This window comes from Polypterus senegalus, chromosome 9 (genome assembly GCF_016835505.1).
Source record: "Polypterus senegalus isolate Bchr_013 chromosome 9, ASM1683550v1, whole genome shotgun sequence".
NCBI classification, from domain to species: domain Eukaryota; kingdom Metazoa; phylum Chordata; class Cladistia; order Polypteriformes; family Polypteridae; genus Polypterus; species Polypterus senegalus.
Genome location: NC_053162.1, coordinates 58,477,500 through 58,501,348, shown reverse-complemented (window position 1 = coordinate 58,501,348; position 23,849 = coordinate 58,477,500). Strand labels below are relative to the sequence as shown.

At 38.9% G+C, this 23,849-nt stretch overlaps 1 protein-coding gene across 5 annotated transcripts in view; it reads right to left on the bottom strand.

Annotated features, from left to right (window-relative positions):
- LOC120535347 (neuropilin and tolloid-like protein 2) overlaps positions 1-23,849 on the bottom strand; it is a 100,274-nt gene that overhangs the window by 19,954 nt on the left and 56,471 nt on the right. For all 5 annotated transcript variants that reach the window (XM_039763127.1, XM_039763125.1, XM_039763128.1 and 2 more), the window contains exon 7: positions 17,635-17,863. In XM_039763127.1, coding sequence (XP_039619061.1) covers positions 17,635-17,863 — 229 coding nt within the window. The remainder of the gene's footprint in view (positions 1-17,634; positions 17,864-23,849) is intronic.

Here is a 23,849-nt window from a genome sequence, read left to right as displayed (position 1 = left end):
TTCCCATTTCCATTTTGTATTATGATTTGGAAATTAGTTGCTGCTATTTTGTGTGTTTTTGCATGGCCAAAGTTTTTACAGTAACTGCGTCAATTGCCAGTCATTTAATTTGTTATGTCATCATTCCCTGCTGATATAAGATGGCAGTGGACAAAAAAATTTACTAATTTAAAACTGATTTAAAAACAAAATTGAGTACAGCCTGAATTTAGGTTTGGTCCAGAATATGAGACATTTACCTAAGAATTCCCTCTTGAAACTAACCCCAAGATTTATCAGCCCTTACACCACCCATAAATGGGTCAGTTCAATTTTGTATTTTAAGGTTTCAACATTTTATGTTTCTCAGTTAAAAAAAGTCTATCAACATATTTTTCACCAAAACTCTTCTTATCCACCTCTGGTTACTGTCAATGGAGAAGTATTTTAAAAACAAAAAATGTTGGATTCAAAGAGGCATGGATCTAAACTATTTCATCTATTGGAAGGGTTATAGACCACGGAGTTGTTCTTGGGTGTCTATTAGCATTGCTCATGCATTTTATTCCAGTAATTATAATTTGATCATGGAGCTAAAATCACTATGCCCCACATACTCATCTCGAAGCTGGCGTCTTAACCCACTTTTATTAGCAGACGAGAACTGTACAGAATTTATATCCAAGCAAATTGATTGTTTTTTAGAGACAAATACATCCTCAGAGGTTTCTGCAGGAATACTCTTTGAAACCCTGAAGGCTTTCTTAAAAGGACAGATTATTTCATATCTTTCCCACAGAAGTAAATTGGAAACCAAGAAGGTATCAGAACTAATCAGTGAAATTACTAGAATAGATCAAGAATATGGCAGGTGTCCAAATGAGGCACTTCATAGGAAAAGATAGGCTCTGCATTCAGAACTCAACCTATTGACAACTAAAGAAACAGAACAACTTTTAAATCAAGACATCATCACTATGAACATGGAGAGAAAGCTAATAAGATCTTAGCTCAACAAATCCACAAGCAGGAAGTTCGCAATGCAATCCCAGAAATCACCAACACAGACGGAGAAAAAAATATTGACCAAAAAAATATAATGCACGCATTTAGAGACTACTATAAGTCCTTATACGAGGTGTGGCAGAAAAGTATTGAGACTGGCAACACTGCAAGCAATCTGGCAACGCTGCGCTGTTGTCCTTGATAGAGTACGTGTATCAGTACTCTCCCATAGCTCAGTGCGAGTTTCAACTCCTTCCGTTAACTACGTGATTTTTGTGACTGCTATTAGCGAAGTTGTGTTTTTGGTTGTGCGTTACGCAAAATGGAACAGCGGAATTTGGAGCCACGTTGTGCCATTAAATTTTGTGTTAAGCTTGGAGAATCGGCAAGTGTGACGTTTGAAAAGTTAAAACAGGCCTATGGGGAACATTCTTTATCCCAAGCTCAAGTTTTTCAATGGCACAAATCATTTTTGGAAGGCAGAAAACACGTTGAGGATGAACACCGTTCAGGGAGGCCTTCAACTTCGAAAACCAATGAAAACATCGAACGTGTGAACACTCTTGTGAGATCAGACCGTCGTTTAACATTAAGAATGTTGAGTGAACAATTAAATTTGAACAGATTTACTGTTCATCAAATTTTGACTGAACATTTGCACATGCGAAAGGTCTGTGCCAAAATGGTACCGAAAAACCTCACAATTGAGCAGAAGGACAATCGAAAAAACAAGTGTCTTGATCTTCTTGACAGAATCGTTAATGAGCAAGATTTCTTTAGTCGTGTGATCACAGGTGATGAATCATGGATTTTTAAATACGATCCTGAGACCAAGAGGCAAAGTCAGGAGTGGCACACTGCAAACTCTCCTCGACCAAAGAAAGCTCGAATGAGCAAATCGAAGATCAAATCAATGCTGATTTGTTTTTTTGACAAAAGGGGAATTGTCCACAAAGAATTTGTTCCTCCAGGACAAAGTGTCAACCAAGTTTTTTATAAAGACGTCCTTGAAAGGCTCAGAAAAAGGGTCATTCGCGTGAGAGCAGACATTACAGACAAATGGATGCTCCATCATGACAACGCCCCATGTCACACTGCCCTCTCCATAACAGAATTTTTGACCTCAAAAGGCATTCCTGTGGTTTCCCAGCCTCCTTATTCACCTGACCTCAGTCTGTGTGACTTTTTCCTTTTTCCTAAACTGAAAAATGTCCTCAAAGGACGTCATTTCGGGACTTTAGAAAACATCCAAAAGAGTGTAACGGACATGCTGAAGACCATACCGGTTGAAGACTTCCAGCGCTGCTACCAACAGTGGGAACAACTTCTCCATCGGTGTGTAGCTGCCCAAGGGAACTACTTTGAAGGGGATAACATTGATGTTTGAAAAAAATAAAAACTTTGGTAAATAAAAAATCAGTCTCATTACTTTTCTGCCACACTGAGTTTAAAGAAGACAAGACACAATCTAATGCATTTCTGGATGCATTACAGATACCACAAATAGATACTCTCAGTGCATCAGAATTACTAGATGCTATAAACTCACTTCAGAGTGGGAAAGCAGCAGACCCTGATGGCTACCCTGCCAAATTTTATAAAAAATTCTCATATAAGCTAGCTCCTCTTTTATTACCAACATTTACAGAAGCTAGGGACAATAAAATTCTACCTCAAACTTTTTGCAAAGCATAAATTACTGTCTTTCCTAAGCAAAATAAGGACCCATTAAAATTTGCATCAGAATAATTTCAATTCTGAATAATGATGTTAATATACTGTACAAAGTCCTGTCTAGAAGGATTGAGAAAGTACTTCCTTCGGTAATATCTGGAATTATTAAAGGCACACACATTTAGCTTCCAATCTTGTTCCAATCTCCTGTTTAATGTAATATATTCACCCACAAAGTCTAACACTTATTGTCGTTGGATGTAGAAAAAGCATTTGATATGGTTGAATGGAACTACCTTTTCACTACACTGGAGAAATTTGGGATTGGCTTGAACATTTGTGCATAGATCAAACTACTTATACCAGTCCAGAAGCAAAACATCTACGTATCCAAAGGGTGACCATACAAAGACCTAAGGCAGAAAGGTGGCATGACTCTACCAACTTTCACTTTTATTACTAGGCAGCAAATGTACAAGCAATAAAAACCTGGACATTGACACGAATAGATGAACATACACAGGCTTCGTTAATATCCTAACAACCCAATTGTTTTTTTTTAAATTTTATTTATTTTATTGAACTCACACAACATTCCATACACATAGATCAATTTTACAAGAATAGGACTGAAAACAAATCAACCCCCACCCCTGAGAAAGACAGCATGGGCAGCAGAATAAAACTTAAACCTAGTAAAAATAAGTAAATAGATAAATTAATAAGTGAGATGAATGGAGAAGAAAAAGAAAAAAAAAAGAATAGGGAGAGAATCTGCTTCCTCAGTGCTTTAAAAGCTTATTCTAAAATGTTATTGATTAGATCCTGCCAGGTTTTGAAAAATTTCTGCACAGATCCTCTAAGTAAGAATTTTGATTTTTTTCCAATTTCAAATAGTATACAACATCGGTTACTTACTGACTTAAAAGGGGAGAGTTAGGATTCTTCCAGTTGAGCAAAATAAGTCTGCGTGCCAGTAGTGTAGTATAGAGGTTCCCTAACCTTTGGATGTCAAGTACCACCTGAGGTTAAGTGAGTTGCTTTGCGTACCACCTGCACCTTGTTGAAAGGGAGGGAGAGCTGTAAGGGGGGGGAGTTCAGGTCTAAGCCCCAAAATCTGAATAAAAGTTAAAGAATTGGAAGAAATTATGCATAAAATTAATGAAAAAATTTGTGCATGTACATAAATTGATAAATTCCACCCCGAAACTAAATCCTGCCTTCGGCCTGTATGTGACACAGTTACCGAAGATGAAATAGTATCGGCTTTGTGTTTAGATCTAGTGACTATGATGCGATACATTGGCAGTGCACGTATAACAACAAACGCGAGCGATTTCTGTGAGGCAGAGTTACCGAAGACTAAATAGTGTCAGCGTTGTGCTTTCATCTAGTGACCAAAACCTCAAACAGTGAAGAAGTAGAAGTTGACTTCCGCGAAACGGAATCATGGTAGCATTAAATGAACTAAATACTGATAGGTTTTATTTATTCAGATGATGAAATTTCACACCACACTAAATTTGGGAATCCACGTAATATTGTATTTAAACAGCTTCTTTGGTTTTTGCTCACAACAGGCTTGTCATAAGGGGTTTTGCACAGATAAATTAAATTTCAGGGACCGCGATGCATACCACCTGAAAAGGTACCACAGTTTCGGAACCACTGGTGTAGTAAAGGCAATCACAGTTTGTTTGTCCTTCTCCACTTTAAGCCCATCTGGGAGTACACCAAACACAGCTGTTAATGGGTTAGGAGGGATTGTGACACCAAGGCTGTCTGAACAGCATTTAAAAACAACCCAATTGTGCTTCACTCACTTAGAATATAGAACCAATGTAGAAAGTACTTTAAGACAGAGAAGCTTTTATCTGTGGCACCTCTGCACAAGAACCACCTTTTTCAACCCTCTCAAACGTACACAGTTTTTAATGTCTGGAAAACATTTGGGATTAAATCACTTAAGAGATCTGTACATAGACAGCGTCTTTGCATCCTATGAACAATTACACTCCATATTTAACTTTCCAGCAACACATTTCTTTCACTACCTTCAAATTAGAAACTTTGTTAAACGAAACCTGCTCAATTTTCCATACCTCCTATCTACTTCTATGCCAGAAAAAATATTGATCAGTCTTGAGGACTCAGACAGCATTTCCGTAATACATAAAAACATTTTACAGTCCCTACCTTTCAAAGATCCAAGAGTACAGTCGGAAAAGGATCTCTCACTCAACATCTCAAAAAATGAGTGGAAAGCAGCAATGCACAGAATTCACTCAAACTTCGTATGTGCAAAGCATACAATTCTTCAACTTAAAATTATATATTGAGCACATCAGTCTCATTTAAAACTGTCAAAAATGTTTCCATGGCAAGATCAAACCTGCGAACGTTGCAATCAGATTCCATCCTCATTGGGCCATATGTTTTGTGCGTGCACCAAATTAACATAATTCTGGACCAAAATCTTTAAATGCCTTTCAGACAGCCTTGGTGTCACTATCCCTCCTAATCCATTAACAGCTGTGTTTGGTGGACAGGGTGGTCTAGATTTAATTATGCAGATCCAAATCATCTGGATGACTTTGATTTATGCAGGGACGATTCCAGTTCGGCACAAAGACGATTCTTCATGTCGTCAGTTCGCACACTTCTCGATGGTCTGGGATTTTTCGGGTGATTTTCTATGCAATAAACTTAATAACTTATAGCATAATGAAAATTGCATTATTAGATCTGGACCACCCTATACTTCCAGATGGGCTTAAAGTGGAGAAGGACAAATAAACTGTGATTGCCTTTACTATACTATTGGCATGTAGATTTATCTTGCTCAACTGGAAGAATCCTAAATCACCTATTTTAATTCAGTGGGTAACTGATGTTATATACTATTTGAAATTGGAAAAAAATTTAATTCTCACTTAGAGGAATGTACAAACCTTTTTTAAAACCTGGCAGGATCTAATCAGTAACATTTTACAATAAGCATTTAAATTGAGGAAGCTGATTTTCTCCTCTCTTTTTTCCATCCATCCATCCATTATCCACCCCGCCATATCCTAACTATAGGGTCACAGAGGTCTGCTGGAGCCAATCCCAGCCAACACAAGGCGCAAAGCAGGAAACAAACCCTGAGCCGGGTGCCAGCCCACCACAGGGCACACACACACACCAAGCACACACTAGGGACAATTTAGAATCGCCAATGCACCTAACCAGCATGTCTTTAGACTGTGGGAGGAAACTGGAGTACCCGGAGAAAACCCAAGCAGACACAGGGAGAACATGCAAACTCCACGCACAGAGGACCCGGGAAGTGAACCCGGGTCTCCTATACGCGAGGCAGCAGCGCGACCCAGCAGTTTTACTCTGCTGGCCTAGCTCCTTTTCTCATGGGTGGGGATTGATGTGTTTCGAGCCTAGTTTCGTTAAACTTGACTTGCTTGTATGGAATGTTGTTTGATTTTAATAAAATCAATAAAATGCAAAAAAAAAAACAACAAAAAAAGTAATTCTAATAAACCAGGTAGGTAGGTTCACAACAAGTGCTTAAAGAGAGGGGCCTTGTCTTCTCCATGATTAAGAGTTTTGGTTGCTCACTTAGAGAGAACATTTGGAATAGAAGGATTTAATTGTTATGACCTCTGCTTTGGGAATTTTCATAATGGATTCAAAAATGCATCCATTTCCTGAACCCCATTAATCAGTTTCAGTTTTGTGGGGTGCTAGCACCTATCCAAACAGAATTAAGCAGAAGTCAAAAAACCTCCCTCCGGGGTATTGCAGTCCATTTTAAGTTGCCTATTCACACTCACTCAAACCATAGCAAATAGAGTAGGCAATCAGCTTAACCTACATGTCTTTTTTGATGTGGTAGGAAAAAACTGAGCACCTGAAGAAAACAAGAACTTCTAAATGTAAACAATGACCTAGATTTAGATCAATTTGACCTGTAGCTGTAAGGAAGCAGTTCTAACCCTTTGCTATCATCTTTATCTAATCTAATGTTTGACCTACTTGTTTTTTCAGCACTCATAAAAATTAATCAGATTTCTTTGAAATTTTATGGGCATAACATAAACTCATAGTCTTCAGTATAAGTTTGGTAAACAGAGTCTAAGGCAGACTTTGAATCAAAAACTTAAAACAATGGTTGCATTATAGTCAGGTAAAGAGAAAGGAGCACTGTAAACTGAATTTGTGAGCAAGACTCAAATCAAATTCATGCACATGGGACAAAGGCAACAAGCTACACAACAAAACTACAGTTGACTTTTGTCATTTAAATCAGCCATAAAAAACTGAGCATCTTTTATTAACAGTGTTAAGTACAAATGAATAAGTTGCACATTTATGAAACTGTTACAACTTGTGCCAATTTTCATTGTAATATTAAAGGTTTTGGTCTGCCATTACCTAAATTGTACTATTACCTTATAAATATTGCAAATATATTTATTAATATATTCCTGTTAGTATTAGTTTGAAAGGTGAAAGGTAATATATTTTTACTAAGGCAGATATGGCTCTGTTAATTGTGCTATCATTACATTTTTTTTATTAAACTATTATATTCCTTAAAATATTGTATCTAATATTTGAAGGAGTGATTATTGATTTTGGTACTACAGTATTCCTACATCTTATTACAAAATTGAGTGACCAACCACCACATCATTAATAGTTAAAGTTTATTTTAGCTTTTTTAGGTATGTTGTATATTAAATAAATTTTAATCTATACATGTTGTAAAAAAATAAAAAGAGCACAGATAAATGTTTGGGGTAGCCGACTTGTATACTTGGCAAGCAAGTTGACAAAAAAAGTTCTTTACAGACTGAGTTCAAAACAGAACTGAATACAATAAACACCATGGTGGTTATAGGGTGAGGTGGCAAGAAAGGGAAGGTCCAGAGGCCCAGGAACCAGAAGTGACATCAGTAGAACCAGAAATGACATTTGTGGAACCAGAAGTGATATCTGAGGACTCAAATTCAGTCTGCTGGTCTACAGTGGGAAAAACTGAGAAAGGGTGGATAGTGTCAATTCCAGGTTCAGCAGGTAAGTACAATAATTTGAGCCCATAAGCTGCCAAAGCCCTGACACAAACCAAGAGGTCATGAACCAGTGTTAGCATGGACAGAGCCACAACAATGGAAGACAGTCTGCTGGAAGGTCTGCGGAACTAACAATAGCGACCATGTGCACATGTGTGACAGTATACAAGTAAAGAGTTATTAATCCGCTTAACTGAACTTAATATTTAAAAATATCCAGTAACTCCATCTGTCAACAAATGCCTGGATAATATTCACAACTTTGAAACAAAATCAATGGAGAAACACAAAATATTTCTAATCTCCATAAAACTATCTTTAAAATAAACAATAATCATTAAAAGACAAAGCCATCAACCAGACAACTTCAAGCTTCAAAGCTGCCCTGTAGCTGCAGTAATTTTTCAGATCATCAGTGATTACACTATAAAAACTAACGTGTTAATGCAGTATTTTATTAACTTCTCTGCTAAAATCAACCCAGGCAAAACAGAGAATATACTGTCGGATAGAAATTCAAACTCAGAATACTTTATTAAGAGTATGTTAACCATACAGGAATTTGCTTTGACACAGGTACTATGACATAAAATACTACATAATATAAACACAAGTCAACAAAAAGCTAGTAAGGACTGTGTCATAACACTCATATCCAATAAAAGAAACAAAGATAAAAGAATTCAGTATGATAATGCAAAAACAGAGATGTGCAATGAGTTCAAGTTTTCAGAGCAATGAAAACTAAGAAGAAATACCATTGAAAATCTGAACAGGATTGGGATAGAAAGTGGTGGGATGGAGAGGGTTATACTTGAATATTCTTTTTAATGAGTTGGATGGCTAAAAGAAAAAAAAAACTACAATAACAATGAACTTGTATTGCCTTTTGAATGGTAAACTAGTGAATAAAGCCTGTAGAAATCTTTCTAGTTATTTTCTTAATCCTGGCAATAAATCATTTATTGATGGAAATTGACAGCAAACTAGCAGATCAGTGCAACCTTCTTAGCAGAGCAAAATATCCACTGTAGAAAGAGACAGAAAGGAACCCGACAGTGATTGAAAAGGTCAGAACCCTCTCAGTGATGGCTGAATAAAAATTCATTACCACTGATGTTGAGCTTCCTGAAGTGATGTAGGAAGAACAGACTCTGCAGTTCTCACCTAATAATGAAAGTCATGTTCTTGTCCCATATCATAGTGTTGGTGTAAATAGACCCAAAGACTAAAATGACTAGATTCATGGACAAATCCCATTCATAGGTTTCCAGGCAGAAGGCATTTTGTGGGAGTCAATCAAAATTTCCAATGTCTTGATCAGGTTAAGAACTAGAATTATTCAGCAGAAGTATGACAAGAAATGCTACTCGGACTCCTTTAAGCCAATGAAAATACAACTTTATAATGCCTCACTCAAAATGTGACTGGTCTTTTTACCTTTAGCAAAGTCAGAAGTTTTCTCTCTTTTCAGTAATTCCTGTTGTGTTTTTGTTTGTTATATTTATTTATTGAGCTTGTATAAAAAGTCAAGTTTCTCCATTGGAACAAAGTACTATCTATCTTATTACAAACACACCATATTACAAAGCAATTCACCTCCATTTGGTAGCAGGTCTAATTCTCATTTCAGTTGATATTCACAACTGTCATGTCCTAATCAATTTCACATTTTTAATGGGAGGAAGTGAAAACAGTATGGGTGAAAGAACGCTGCTGTGGGGAGCACCTGTGCTTATATTCTTACATACTTCTTGTTTCTTGTCAGAAAGCTGGTAATCCACTGACAGATATTAGGGATTACATAATAATACAAAAAGTTAATTACTGCGGTGGGCTAGCGCCCTGCCCAGGGTTTATTTTCTGCCTTGTGCCCTGTGTTGGTTGGGATTGGCTCCAGCAGACCCCCATGAACCTGTAATTAGGATATAGCGGGTGTGACCCTGATTCATTTTGGTATATCTGTGGTAGTTTCACCATTCCCAGTCAAAGGGCGAACATCAGCACAGTGTGTTGAGGGTTTACAGATGTAGACAAAGGGAACACGTGATAAGATGCCATTTGGTATACCTATGGTTTGGTGAGAGCCAGGAGATCATTTCAGTGACTGTTACTTTAATATAGTGAAAACTTCAGGATATAACAAGAAAAATAAATGTAACATAGAGTATCCTAGCCTATCATCAGTTATATGCCCAGTGGCTCATTCAGATGAAATCCCAGTGCCGGTTTTCGTTACACTACCCTCTCCTGACGAACATGATTATGGTGATGAATTAGGTGACAACAATGATGAAGAGTTTGAAATTGAAGAGGACTCTTTTCATAAGGGATTTGATCAGCATGAGTTGAGTGATTTGGCACGTGATTTGGGACTATCGAAGAAGGCTTCAGAACTCCTAGCATCAAGACTGCGTGTCTTTCTCCTTCTATTTAATAATATGCAGAAAGCATAAAAGCCACTTTATTTGCTGTAATTGTATCAAGCAAAATCTTCTTTTTGATATACTTGGGGGCTTGGTTTACCGGATATACAATTTAAAAAGATTGTTATTTTCATGGGAACTGTTACATATGCATTATTTTCAATTTTACTTTAAAACTTTTGTAAAAACAATATTTGGAATTAACGTTTGTTCAAGATCGCATTGAATTTTGATTCCGAGTTTGGACTTACATCGTGACAACGCAACGTATATCTACCCGTGAGCAAATATCGTTTCTTTCTCTCTAATAAATGAAACTTTCTTGAATGTTTGTCCATGCTCTTTCTTCTTCGGTTTGTCATTAACGTGCCATCTAGAACAACTGAGGTTAGATGACCATGGTCTTGTTTGAAAATACAGGTAAAATTCTATTACAACGAACATCTTTACAATGAAATTTTCTTTACAACGAATATTTTTATGGTCCTGACAGCTTCCCCAGATGACACTTCTATAGAAATCTTGTTACTGTGCAGTACATTCAGCAAATACTTTCATTACAACGAAGTGCCCAAAAGACCTTGAAATGCCTGAATGAATCATCCACAGAACCGCAGCTCAGTTGTGCACAATGATCCCCCAAACAGAAACACTGTAATTTTTTTTTCTTTCTTCGAACTTTCCTTGTACTGTTTTTTGCCTTTTTTTATCCTGCGGTTTTCAGTGATATATTTTGCTTATTGCTCGTCAACATTTGAAAAACATCCATTGGAATTTAACTCATTGTCACCCTCCTATAGAAACAACACAAAAAAATGATAACAGTTCAAATTAGAAAAAAAAAACTTGCAGCTCTTGATTGCAGCAAAAAGAAAAAAGATGTTGCCAGTGAATTCTGAATTTCACCATCAACACTGTCAACTTTCTTGAAAGATCGAGCAAAAAAAGGAGAAAAATCTCGGGTTGCAAATGTATGTGAACTGCTGCACTTGAAGATGTTGAAAAGGCAGTTTTTAAGTGGTTCAGTGATGCTCCTCAAGAAACATTCCTATTTTTGCTGCACTCATTCAAGAAACTGTGAGGTTTGTAAACTCTCTTGGGACCTCCCCAACTAGACAGCATGCCGAAGAGCTTACCGAAGTGATCTCTTCGCCAAAGTAAACAAAAAAGATCTTGATGGGTGATGCAAGGCTAGGAGCACATACATTGTAAATGCAGATAACAGGATTACTTGGTCACTGACCTGCCCACGACCCTGCCTGACTGCTGTGTCTGTGTATAGTAGAGTGGCAGATCACGCTACAATAAATAACTGTGCCGTTCCTGTTTCAAGTTGAATAAAGCTGGTTTTGCTAAAGTACTGAGACTAAGCCTTGTGTTTTGGGGTGCAAGACAGGGACTTATAGCGCGACCCCGATCTTTTATGATTTGCTTCTGTGGTGCTTCACTAAAGTGCTGTGAGCCAGCTGTTACCCTGCCCCAGCAACGGACAAATAATCTTCCACAGACGCTACAATCGCGCTTCAGAACGCACTTCAGTGTGTCGTTCCCGTTGGGTGGGGAGTGGGGGGGGGATCCCAAAAGTGTTCAGTAGCCTTACAATATGAAGAAGAAGAAAAGGATGATTCGGCTTCTGGTTGATAACTGTGCTGCACATGACATGCTTCAACATTTAGATAATGTTCGCGTTGAATTCCTCCCACCCAATTGCACAGCAGTGCTTCAGCCATTGGATTTTGGTATCATCCGCACCCTGAAAGTGTATTATGGCAAGGAAATGCTGAGAAAAACTCTCATCAGCATAACTTGTAGACAGGAGGAGATTAAAATTAACGCAAAAGAAGCTATTGAAATGATTGCAAACGCATGGACGCAAGTTAAAGAAAGCACTATAGTAACAAATACAGAATCTTATTACAACTAAATTTACGTTACAATTAAATATTTTTTAGGTCCCTGGGAGTTCATTGTAACGGAATTTTACCTCTATTTCTAAGTAGGGCGTGACTTGAAAGAATCTCATGTTAAAAGTCTCTGTCTTACGGGACTTCATACCGCAATAACGTTTTTGGAGTCTTTTGATTCTCGCTAGCAACACAAATTAGACGATCTACAAGTCTCTGACTTAAAGTTTAAATCCGAATAATATATTCCTTCTCTTTTCTCTATTCCGTTATTTCACTGAGTAATAATTTTTGTTAGTTTGCACTAATGTGACCTTTCTTATCCTTTTTTTGAGACTTTTGAATTTTCGTACTTCCATTATCTCTAACCTGCTGTGCATGTGTACCGCACCAACATTTTTGAATTCTTTACTTCATTCTACTCTGTCATCTACTCTTTGTCCTTTATTTCCGGCCCCGGGCGTGGTTAAATCTTTTTCTTGTGGGACGTATAACGCTCTTTGCGTTGTGAAGGGGGGAGGGGGGGGGCGGGCTGAATGCACGCTAAGGAGATGCAATGTTCTGCTCGTTGCGCTGCGCATTGATCATTTAAAGCCTGTACGCAGCTGTCTTTTTGTTTCACTGCCTTGTCTTGCGTGATGTCAGTGTCTTCCAAGAAGATGATGCCTCGTCTCCCTCCCAAGACTTTTTTTTATAATAGAAAGATAAAGTCATTAATGGTCTCAAAAGAACGTTCTAGTGTGTATATTGCACAACACGCACATAGATTACGAGATGCAAGCCATTCTAATTTAAATGTACTGCTTAGCATCACTACCACTTTAATTAAGACAGCCCCTACGATCTTGAAACCAGATATCATAGCTTTAGAATATCATCATTATAACCAATGAGAAACCCATCATAATCATGCCTTCATCATATTCCATTAAAAACATAGCATTAAACACTTACTTATACAATATTATTAAAATCAAGACTTTTAAGAACATCATTTGAAATACATATATACTGTACATGTAAACATAAAGTACATGCTTTTTCTTTATAAATGTTTTCCAGTCGTAGAAAGTTGTTTTTATTTTAATTCTAAAATGTATTTATTTATTGTTAGTGATAGAGGGTTGTGATTTTTTTTATTCTTCACTTCATTTGTTAAGTAAAATACTTTGCCGCATGAATGATCACATGGCCAGCATAATATAATCTAACAAATCTAAACAAAACAAAAGAAAATATAATAATGATCAATGTAAACGCACAGAGTATTCATCACACAGTGTTCGATCTGAAAATTGTTTTTTGGTAAAAGCTCATTTGGAAATTCTTGTGAAATGGTGTAATAAATCCAAACTAATCATGTTCAAACTCTAGCTCTGCTGCTGTGTGGAGCTTATAGGTTCATTGGATTACTATTTTCTCTCATGTGCAGAGTACATTAAATTTTTTGCAAATAATTTGTCTGTTATTGTCTTGGATGACTTAAAATATATGCAAAAATAGAATAAAATACAAATGACATTGACATTTACTCCATAACATTAGAAAATAAATTGCACATACTAACCTAAGAAGTTTGGTAAATGAGACCACTTAGTACATCACCCTCCTTTGGTTAACTAATAAATAAAATGTCTAAAAATGCTATTCTGAATACGTTTTCAAGTTTTACTTTCTTTTAATTCAAATTTTTGACCTTAAGTAGGTAATTTACTATTTTGTTAAAAGAATGATGCTGGATCAGTTTGTCTGTGCATTTGAGAAAATACTGGTCCTGGATTTGGTCTCAATGCAGCCTACTCTGCATAGAGACCAAGACTAGGGGTCTGTAATCCTTGCATACACTTTAGTGCCCTGGTCTCCACAGCCTTATGGCGCTGCTATATTTTTTGTAGCATGATGACCAGAATTGTATACAGTCCTCCAGGTATGGTCTCACTAGTGCATTATACAGTCCAAGAATAATGCTGCTTGATTTACATTCAACAATTTTTACAATATAGTATATATTGTATTTTTTCAAATACTACAAACTTTTTTTTGCTTTTTTAAATGTTTCTGTACTTGAACAAAACAATAAATCAATTTCAGAGATGGCATCCTGTAGGTCAGTTTCAACTATCGTATATTTCCTTTTGCATTAGTATTTGTAGTAGTATTGCCATGTGTTTTTCCTGTACGTAGCCCTTTGGACTTCTCTGAGTTTTTTATATATCTGTGTGGGTTGTCTTGTAATCTTGTTTCTTCAAACATCTTAAAGACTTGCAGATCAGGCTGACTGGTGACTCTGAATTGGGCCAGTGTTTGTGAATGTGTCCTACAACGTATTGGCATACTATACACTTCCGGCTACTGCCTTACAGCCGGTCATCAGGATTGCAGGATAGTAATATGAAAGACAAAGTTAACAATTTGGAGCTAGTGTGCTACTTTAAAATGAAAGTTGAATAAAATCCTGTCCCTTTACTTTGAAGGTGCCACTATGAAACAGACATTTTATGATTTCATGTTATATAATGAGTTATTTAACTATTTTAAATTAAAAATGCATATTTATTTATTATGATTATTATGCAGTTTACTTATAAATTACTGTATCAATTAATATTATTAATAATATAATTTGATTAAATTCATCTTCCATAGATATAAATTATTTTCCGTAATGTGCGTTCAAATTGGTAGCTCTCTCAGAATATTTAAGTGCCTGAGACCATATTTTCAGTCTGAGACAATTTATGGGTAAAGTACAGATAATACAGTTCAAGCAATACCTGTTAAGCTCACATTTAATATTCACTTTATTACCAATAAAATTTCTGAAACTTTGGCATGGTGCCAATTAAAATAATTTGGTCACACATTTTACTAAATTAAATATTTTAAAAAATTTTTATAGATAATGTTAAATTTATCTTCTTAAATTAATCAAGGAGATTGTTAGCATTTTTTACCTATTCTAAACTGTGAACAATCTTCTGTATTTTTGAAAGTGTGTACTTAGTGTGGTGAGCGGCTGGGGGTGGTACCCAGCCGGGACACCTGGAAGGACCAGGAGAGGGACTATGCCTCCTCCAGACCACGAAAGGGCAGCTGCCCTGGTTAGTAAGGGGGCCACGGAAACGGAGCATGGAAGCTCAACCCTATAGGGGCCCTTGGTCTCCGCCAGGGTTGCACCTGAACGCCTGAGACATCAGTACTTCCGCCACACACGGAGGTGCTGGTGGAAGGAAAACCAGGGACACCCAGAGTGCTTCTGGGTGCTTGTGCAGCACTTCCGCCAAACCAGGAAGTACCGCCAGAAGCTCGTCAGGGGGCACCTGGAGCACGGCCGGGTGGACTTAAAAGGGGCCGCCTCCTTCTATTCAGTAGCTGGAGTCGGGTGGAAGAGGATGAAGCTCGGAGGAGAGGAGTGGAGGTGGTGAAGAGAGGACTAGTGAGAGGCCCAGACTAGAGGGTGTGTGGTGCAGGGGCACCGGGTTGTATGCACTAGTGTATAAATTGTAATTAAACGTGTGGTGGTGTTTTAAACCATTGGTGTCTGCCTGTCTGTGTCCGAGGCTGGCTTCCACATTAGTTAAATGTACTTAAAATGACATACATTGAGGCATACATTGTAATTGTCTTTACTTGCATTAAACTGCTTCTGCTATTGTAGATTTCCATTTATTGTTATTATCATAAAAGAATTTGTACTTTAAAATGAATGCCTTTAACACATATGTCTGGAACTTGAAAAGAAGTCACAAAAAAATTCTAAAGACATCATGGCATGCTGGCAATTAAAATAATTTAGTCATACATTTTAACAGTTATATTTTCATTTGTTTAAAATACTTTACACATGTACAAAACAATGTCTATATGGCAAGCAAAATTAACAGTTTGAAATATCTCAAAATGCATTTAAGATTTCTTAAAATAATTGTCAGCTCTCTGAAAATGTGTATTTCAAATTATTTTAAAATGCATTTAATAATCTGAAATTAATTTCAAAATATCTCAAAAATGACTTACTGCAAAATTGGCTATTTTCTTAATGTGATATCCTGTCATTCTAAGATATCTTGAAATTAATTTGAGATTTTATGAATTCTACAGGAAGTTAATTGAAGACATCTGAAAATGGTGTGGACATGTAATGTAAATATTTTTAAAAATTATTTCAGATATCTTCATATTGAACATATGTTTGAGATATATATAATTTTGATACCTCAAATTAATTTTCGATTTCTTAAACAGAGTCTCAGCTCCATTTCAGATATCTTAAATACATTTGAAAGATATCAAAATAATTTTTTTAAATCATGATTAATCACAAAATGTTACTTGATTAATAACGTTTAACCAAGGCAGTTTAGCGATGTCCAGTGACCCCTGTAAATGGGACTGCTGCACAACTTCTTAGCTGCTCAGTCTATAAAGACTAGTGTCTTTCATATAAATCCTTGATACATGACACAGTCCTCTCACGTGAAGGCTATGTGTAATATTTTAAGAATTGTCAGACCTGGCTGAATAATGTCTCTCAGCCCGGTATCTTCAGCTAGATTCAGAGATGTTCAGTCTACTGTGATCCATTTGGAAATAAATAATGATATACTGTGATCCATTTGACAAGAAATAATTGTAGTTAAAGATTTGGATTTTGTTTCATTCATGGGCCTAAATTTAGTTACACATTCATGGATTACAGATTATAGATTATACGCTTTTGTATTTTGATTCCTGAGGAAACTTTTTAATTCCTGAAGGGAAACTTTTGCACTTTAAACTGACACAAAAATTATGTGGCATAAGGAAAAACAATCGATCATTTGGTTGATATGTTTTAAATTATGACATAACAAAACCATGCCAAAATTAAATGCACTACATACATGCATTACATTTCAATCTAGTTAACATTTGGACTGCATTTAATTTTGGCACGAATACCCTTCCATATGCAGCAACACTCCACTCTTGTCTTTTTAAAGTTATTCAATTCTCACATTGGCTCTGAGAGAGTTAATTTGGTCTGCCATAGGCCAAAAAGTATTAGTGAAAAGATGTCACGGATTTATTTATTTCTGATTATATCCTAAAGTGAAATAATGAACACCAGTATATGAAATTGTTTTATAAAACATCTCTAGACTATCTCTAGTAATCTTTATGCTTTAGAAAAAAAATCACTTTGCTGTCCCAATATAAGCAAGAGTTTTTTTCAGTTTCTTTGTTACACTTTGCCTGATGAAGGGGCCTTAGCTGCCTCAAAAGCTTGCATTTGTAATTTATTTAGTTAGCCAATAAAAGGTGTCATCTCACCCTACTTTCTCCTGTATTAAATTTGAATTGACATTTTTATATTTCAAGACTTAATTTTTTGCATTTTTAGTTGTTACTACTTCTTAGATAGATATATATAGCCCTAAACTGGAAATAACCCTGCAAATTCATATATAGGATTTAAAAGTTTTAGATTAGGTTAAAATTTAGTTTTTCAGATGCACATTATATATCACTTTGTTTTGGACTAACCAGCCCTTTTAAATGAAGTATTGTAGAAAAAAGTATTGTAGAGTAGCTTACGGTCTACAAAGGAGGTGAAGAGCATTCTGAAACGGCTAAGCCTGCTGGTTTCATCAGCCCACATTCTTACTACGCCAGTCCCCGTTTCCAACATCATATCATTCGCCACTGTACTGCAGAACTTGGACTTCAAATTTTCAATGGCGCTGCTGCCATCATATATAGCCACAAAATTCTTTTTGCATTCATTGGAGTGCTCCATTTGGTAATCAAGAAACCTCAGATAAATCTAAAAAACAAACAAACAAACAAAAAAAGATATCAGATTATTTTTATACTATATACTTTAAAGTGCATTTAAATTGACAATCTAATTCCAATAATTTACCTAATATTCTTGAATTTTTGTAAAGTATAATTTTTGAGGTGTCTGAATATAAATACATTGCAGATACTATATAAACCAATGGGAAAAATACAGAAAATTAGAGAAACTCCTATCAGTGTGTAAAATAAGAGGATTTCATTAGTGTGCTGTTCTTGTTTTGTTATTTTAAGATTCTATTTTAATTGATCATTTCTTGTAGTATGAGAATGTCTTGTCTATTGTTATAACAAATATTTTTTTAGCCATGTTGGCCACACTGAGTTGAGGCTGAAACCTTGTGCAAGAACCAGCTACCTTCATTTTAAATGTCAGCAAAAGTTTTCTTGTGTGTCTTCTTTAAAAAAAAACTTAATTTATCACACATGTGCATGTCCCTCTTACCAAAAAATTTTAGTACAAATATTTTTCATACTTCATACGTAATTATGAGCTGGTAGTGTATTTGACAGTAACCAGTGCACAAAAACACTGTGGGTGAAATGATAGCTTATTTAAAAGAATAAGTTATTTTTAAAATTACTAGGGGGCTTTGCCCCCTGCTTGCTTCGCTCACCAACCCCTTCTCCCCAGCCAGCGCTATGCGTCATTGTGAAGAGCGGGGCTGAATGCACACCAAGGAGATGTGGTCGCTCCTTTGAAACCCCTTTTAAACGGTGATACAATGGGAAACAAGTAACAGTTGTTTTTTTTTACCTCCTCTTTGCTCGATCAGCTGCTGGCTTGCTGCTGCTGCCATGCGATCTGCATTTTGTGCGGTGCTTTGAGCGTTTAAAAGCCTGTACAGCACCTCTCCTTTTGTCTCACTGCCTTGTCTCTCTTCTCCCCCAGACATCCTCAAACCCTATTTGATCTCTTTTCACTGTTCTGTTATTTCACCGAGTAATATTTTCTGTTTGTTTGCGCTAATGTGATCTTTACTCTAATTCTTTGAGACTTTCAAATTTTCCTACTTCCATTATATTTAACCTGCTCTGCATGCGTATCACGGGACTTGCTTCCAAAGGTTGTAAGTATGACGTGACTTGTCTGTCTCGTGGGACATGAAAGTGTCTCTCTGTCTCTCTTCAAATGATCACGTCTCTTCGCAGGAAAAAAGTCTCGTAAGATTTTTATTATAACAGAGAGATAAAATTAAAATCAAAAGAAGTAATTCTGTTACAGGATTATGGAAGTAGTACTGAATCAAAGACACAAATTATGTAAAGTACTATTACCATAGCAACCACTGAAAAGCTAGTCCTGAACAAATATGTTTACTCTTCATAGACTTCAGTAAAAAAGGTCATGAATGATTATATTTTTCATTTGGTAGAAATGTATATGGGTCAGTATAATGAATAGAATCCTGACATAAATATACAGTATAAACCATGGAATAGTCCACAAGACAATACCTTGCAACTTCTCTGAAATATTTAATTACCAAATATTGTTGAACATCTTTAACATGCAAGTATCTGTAAACAAACTGACAATTATGTTTTAAACCTTTGAAAATGCTAGGTAAGTGAATTTGCCATAAGTGGTGCAACTGAATTAATGGATTCTGGTGGTTTGTCAGGGGCTTTGATTTTTTTCTGTTGCTTATTATTTTCATTTAAGCCATCCATTATATTTCAGCAATTCACTTTAAATTCTAAAGAAGTTATAAGTTATAAAATACACAAGAAAAAACTGGTGCCTTTAATTGAAATTGTTATCTAAATGGAAAATTATCATAAAAGTGACACCACTTTTCAAAAAGTAAAGCAAAAATCAAACATGTAGCGAGACTGTCAAAACTTTGAAACCGGTAATCTTAATTTAGATAAAAAGACTGAGAAGTTGAGCTATAATAAACATGAAAGATAATGCATTTATACAAAATCTAAACATAAGTTCAAGAACATCTGTACAAACAAAAAAAATTCAGCCCAAAGAAATTGTAAATTTCTATTTATATAATGTGTACAAGGAAATGACAAGTTGAGATCTGAACATCTCCAAAGTGATACTTTGCAATTGTCACACACGTGCGTATGGGAGGCAGCTAAAGGGCTTGAGTGAAGGCAGTTCTGAGGCATGCCGGGATGTGGCAGAGTGCACTGACTCTTTTTCGCCCTTTCCTGTAGACCATTCTCGGGAGATTCCACCTGGCTCTCTCGACGTCACTTCCGGGACCGAGCCAATGGAAATAGACCTTACCAACTCCGGCCCCTCTGATGTCACGTCCGGGTGTGATCCAATGATTGGCGTGGTCGGCAGGATCGAGAAGTCCTGGATGAGAAGAGGACAGGACCTGCAACACATCCAGGTGAGAACGTACCGGGGCCGAGTTTCCAGGCGGGGAGGGTGTCCCATGTTTCAGAGTGGCCCGGTACATGCTCTGCTCCTGGCATGCTCAACTAGGCAACCTATACAGGCCAGGGAGTGTTCGGGAGGGGCTCACAGACTTCTGTGAGGCTGCTTCGGAAGGAGGAGGCGAAGAGGGCTGTTTTTGCTCTCTCGGAGGAGAGTGCCCGCCTCCCTGTGAAGCCAGAGCCGCGATTTCCATCTAGGGGTGCCCCAGACTGGCAGGTGAGTAGCCTGAAAAACTGGAGGTTTGACCCAGAGCGGCCGACCCAACAACAAGCCTGGTCCCTATGGGCAAAGGGTAGGGCTACGGCCACAGGAACTTAAGCCCTTTCAAATAATAGAGCAGGTGGCTTGCTACCTGCTTCTGGACACACTACCCTGGGGCTTCACCCAGCCGGTCTGGGGTAGACAATTCAAAAACATGGCAGAGATCATAGAGCTCGTAGAAAAACAAAGGATGGCCTCAAAATCTGGGGGAGCTGAACCATCCCTTGGCCGAACTCGGCCGGAGTACGTCCCAAAACCTAGCCCCACCCCGTACAACCCAGAGCTTGTGCCGACGTCCCCGAGGCCACGGGCACACAAACCGCTTGGAAATGAGGTGGAATGCAGGTGGAGGGGAAGGAGGGGTATTGTGCTCTGACAAACCCGTTGGCGGTTCCACACACAGGCGTGGTGATCGTTAACGGGTATAAAACTTCTGCTCTGTTTGATACCGGCAGCAACATTTCCATTGTTGTCCGCCGATTTGTGCTACCGCAACAGTGGTTGAAATTTAAGGCCTGTATAACCTGTGTCCACGGGGAAACCCGCTGGTACAGGACCGCCGCTTGTGTCATCAGCTACGGAGGATCAGTTCAGAAAGTAACCGTGGCAATCCTTCCTGATCCTCCACACCCAATGATACTAGGGCGGGACTGGCCTAATATCAAAAGCGGTGAGACACCTACAACTCCCAGGGTTAACTTGGGCCTAGTCATGGACGGAGATGAGCCGTCTCAAGCTGCCTCCATGCCGTGTAATCAGCCGGCAGAGAGAGACGAAGCGGCCGTCCTTGGTGACGTGGCAACTCCTGGGCCGTCGCGTGCTGACACGTCATCCACCTAAGCCGCGGCAGAGCGGGAGGAAACCACGCCCATTGAGGTCGGTGCAGACCCTCTCTCCCTTTTGCGGTTCAAATTTAGAGAGACGCAGGCCTCCTTTAAAAGGGAGCAGTGGAGTGACGACTCCCTGAAATTTGCAAAAAATGCAGTGGTCCTAGTCAACGGCCAGCGCACAAACCAGTCAATGCCACAGGGTCCTCACTTTGTGTTAGACGACCTTCTTTATTGTGTAGCAATGCATGATGGGCAGGAGAGAAAGCTGCTGATAATTCCCCATACCTTCCGGCGGCAGGTCTGCGAGCTAGCACATGCCCACCTCCTAGATGGCCACTTGGGCACCGAGAAAACTCTGGAGCGGATCAAGCTCCGTTTCTACTAGCCAGGGATCAATGAGGAGGTTCATCGCTTTTGCGCTTCCTGCCTGGAGTGTCAACTATGACAAATTCCTAGAAGGGGCCGTGCTCCTCTCATTCCTATACCCTTAATTGACATTCCCTTCCACAGAATTGGGGTCAATTTGGTCGGACCCCTAGAGCCCTCAGCCCGAGGACACAAGTACATTTTAGTCCTCGTGGATTATGCTACAAAATACACCGAAGCTGTTCCGTTGCGCTCAGTTACCTCTAAAGCCATCACACGGGAATTACTAGGCGTCTTTGCACACGTGGGTATCCCCAAAGAACTCTTGACGGACCAGAGGACACCTTTCACCTCGGAGACATTCAAGGAGACTGCCAAGATTACTGAAAATAAAGCATTTAAAGACCTCGTGTATCATCCTCAAACCGACGGATTAGTGGAGAGGTTTAATCAGACTCTCAAACAAATGCTGCGTAAGGTGGTCAGCAAGGATGGAAGGAACTGGGATCAGCTCCTTCCCCTTGTCCTTTTTGCCTATCGGAAGTCCCACAAGCCTCCACGGGTTCTCCCCTTTGAACTACTGTACTGGGCGACAACCTCGGGCATATTAGATATTTTGAAAGAAGGCTGGGAAGAAGAGGCTCTTCCCTCTACAAACATATTAGAGTATATCGCAGTTATGCGATAGATTTGGAAAGATTCGCCTGTCCTTAAAAGTCACATGGAAGAGGCTCAAGCAGCACAGGCCCGTTACTACAACCGCGGCACGTCTCTTCAGGAGTTCCACCTGAGAGATCGGGTCATGGTCCTAGTGCCTACCTCCCACTCTAAGTTGCTTGCCCACTGGCAGGCCCCTACGGTTAAGGAGAGGAAGGGACTGGGCGACTATTTGGTGAGTCAACCCAATCGCGTCGGCCAAAGGAGCGGGTTTATCATGTGAACCTGCTGAAACCGTGGAAGGACAGGGACCCCATCCCTCCTCCGGCCAGCCCCGCTCACTCTTCGCTCACACACACAGCCTTAACTTCAGTATGAACTTAAGTCCCAGACAACGGCAGGAGCTGGAAACAGTTATCCGGGCCGCTCGAGGAGGTAGTCAGTGAAACCCGGAAGGACCTCTCTGATTGAGCACAACATTGTGACAGAGCCCGGGGTTGTTGTCCGAGAACGCCTGTATCGTCTTCCCGAGGCAAAAAGGGCTGAAGTGGAGCTTGAGATCAAGTGCATGCTGGAACAAGGTGTGATTGAGGAAAGTTATAGTCCCTAGTCCAGCCCCATTGTGCTCGTTGGTAAGCCTGACGGAAGTTGGAGGTTCTGCAATGACTTTCCGTCGGCGTAATCAAGTCTCCCAATTTGATGCCTATCCAATGCCACGAGTGGACGACCTCCTCGAGAGGCTTGGACAGGCTCAATATCTGACCACACTTGACATGACAAAAGGGTACTGGCAGGTTCCTTTAACGGACTCCGCGAAAGAAAAACGTGTTTAGTAACCCTAGTGGACACTGGCAGTATCGTGTCCTTCCATTTGGGTTACACGGGGCTCCAGCAACCTTCAGCGCCTGGTGGACAAAGTGCTTCGGCCTCATAACTCATACAGTGCTGCCTACCTGGATGACGTGGTCATCTATTCCAGCACATGGAAGGAACACCTACAGCATGTCCAAGCGGTATTACGGACACTTGGTGAGGCCGGGCTCCGGATTAATCCCAAGAAATGCTTCTTTGGATTAAGCGAGGCCAAATATTTAGGCTACCTGGTGGGTCGGGGTACCGTAAGGCCACAGTGCCCCAAAATTGATGCCATTCTGAAATGGCCCGTCCACAACCAAGCGGCAGGTCCAAGCCTTTCGGTTAGCGGGTACTACCGCCGGTTTGTACCCGGTTTTCGGGAGCGGCGCCTTGACTGATTTAACAAAGAAGAGGGCCCCGAACATTGTGGTATGGACTGAGAAGACAGGCACTGCATTTGGTGACTTAAAGCAGGCCCTTACGTCTGCACCTGTTTTGATGGCACCTAACTTTTCTTTGCCTTTCATCCTCCAGACGGACGCTTCGGACACAGGCTTGGGCGCCATGCTGAGCCAAAG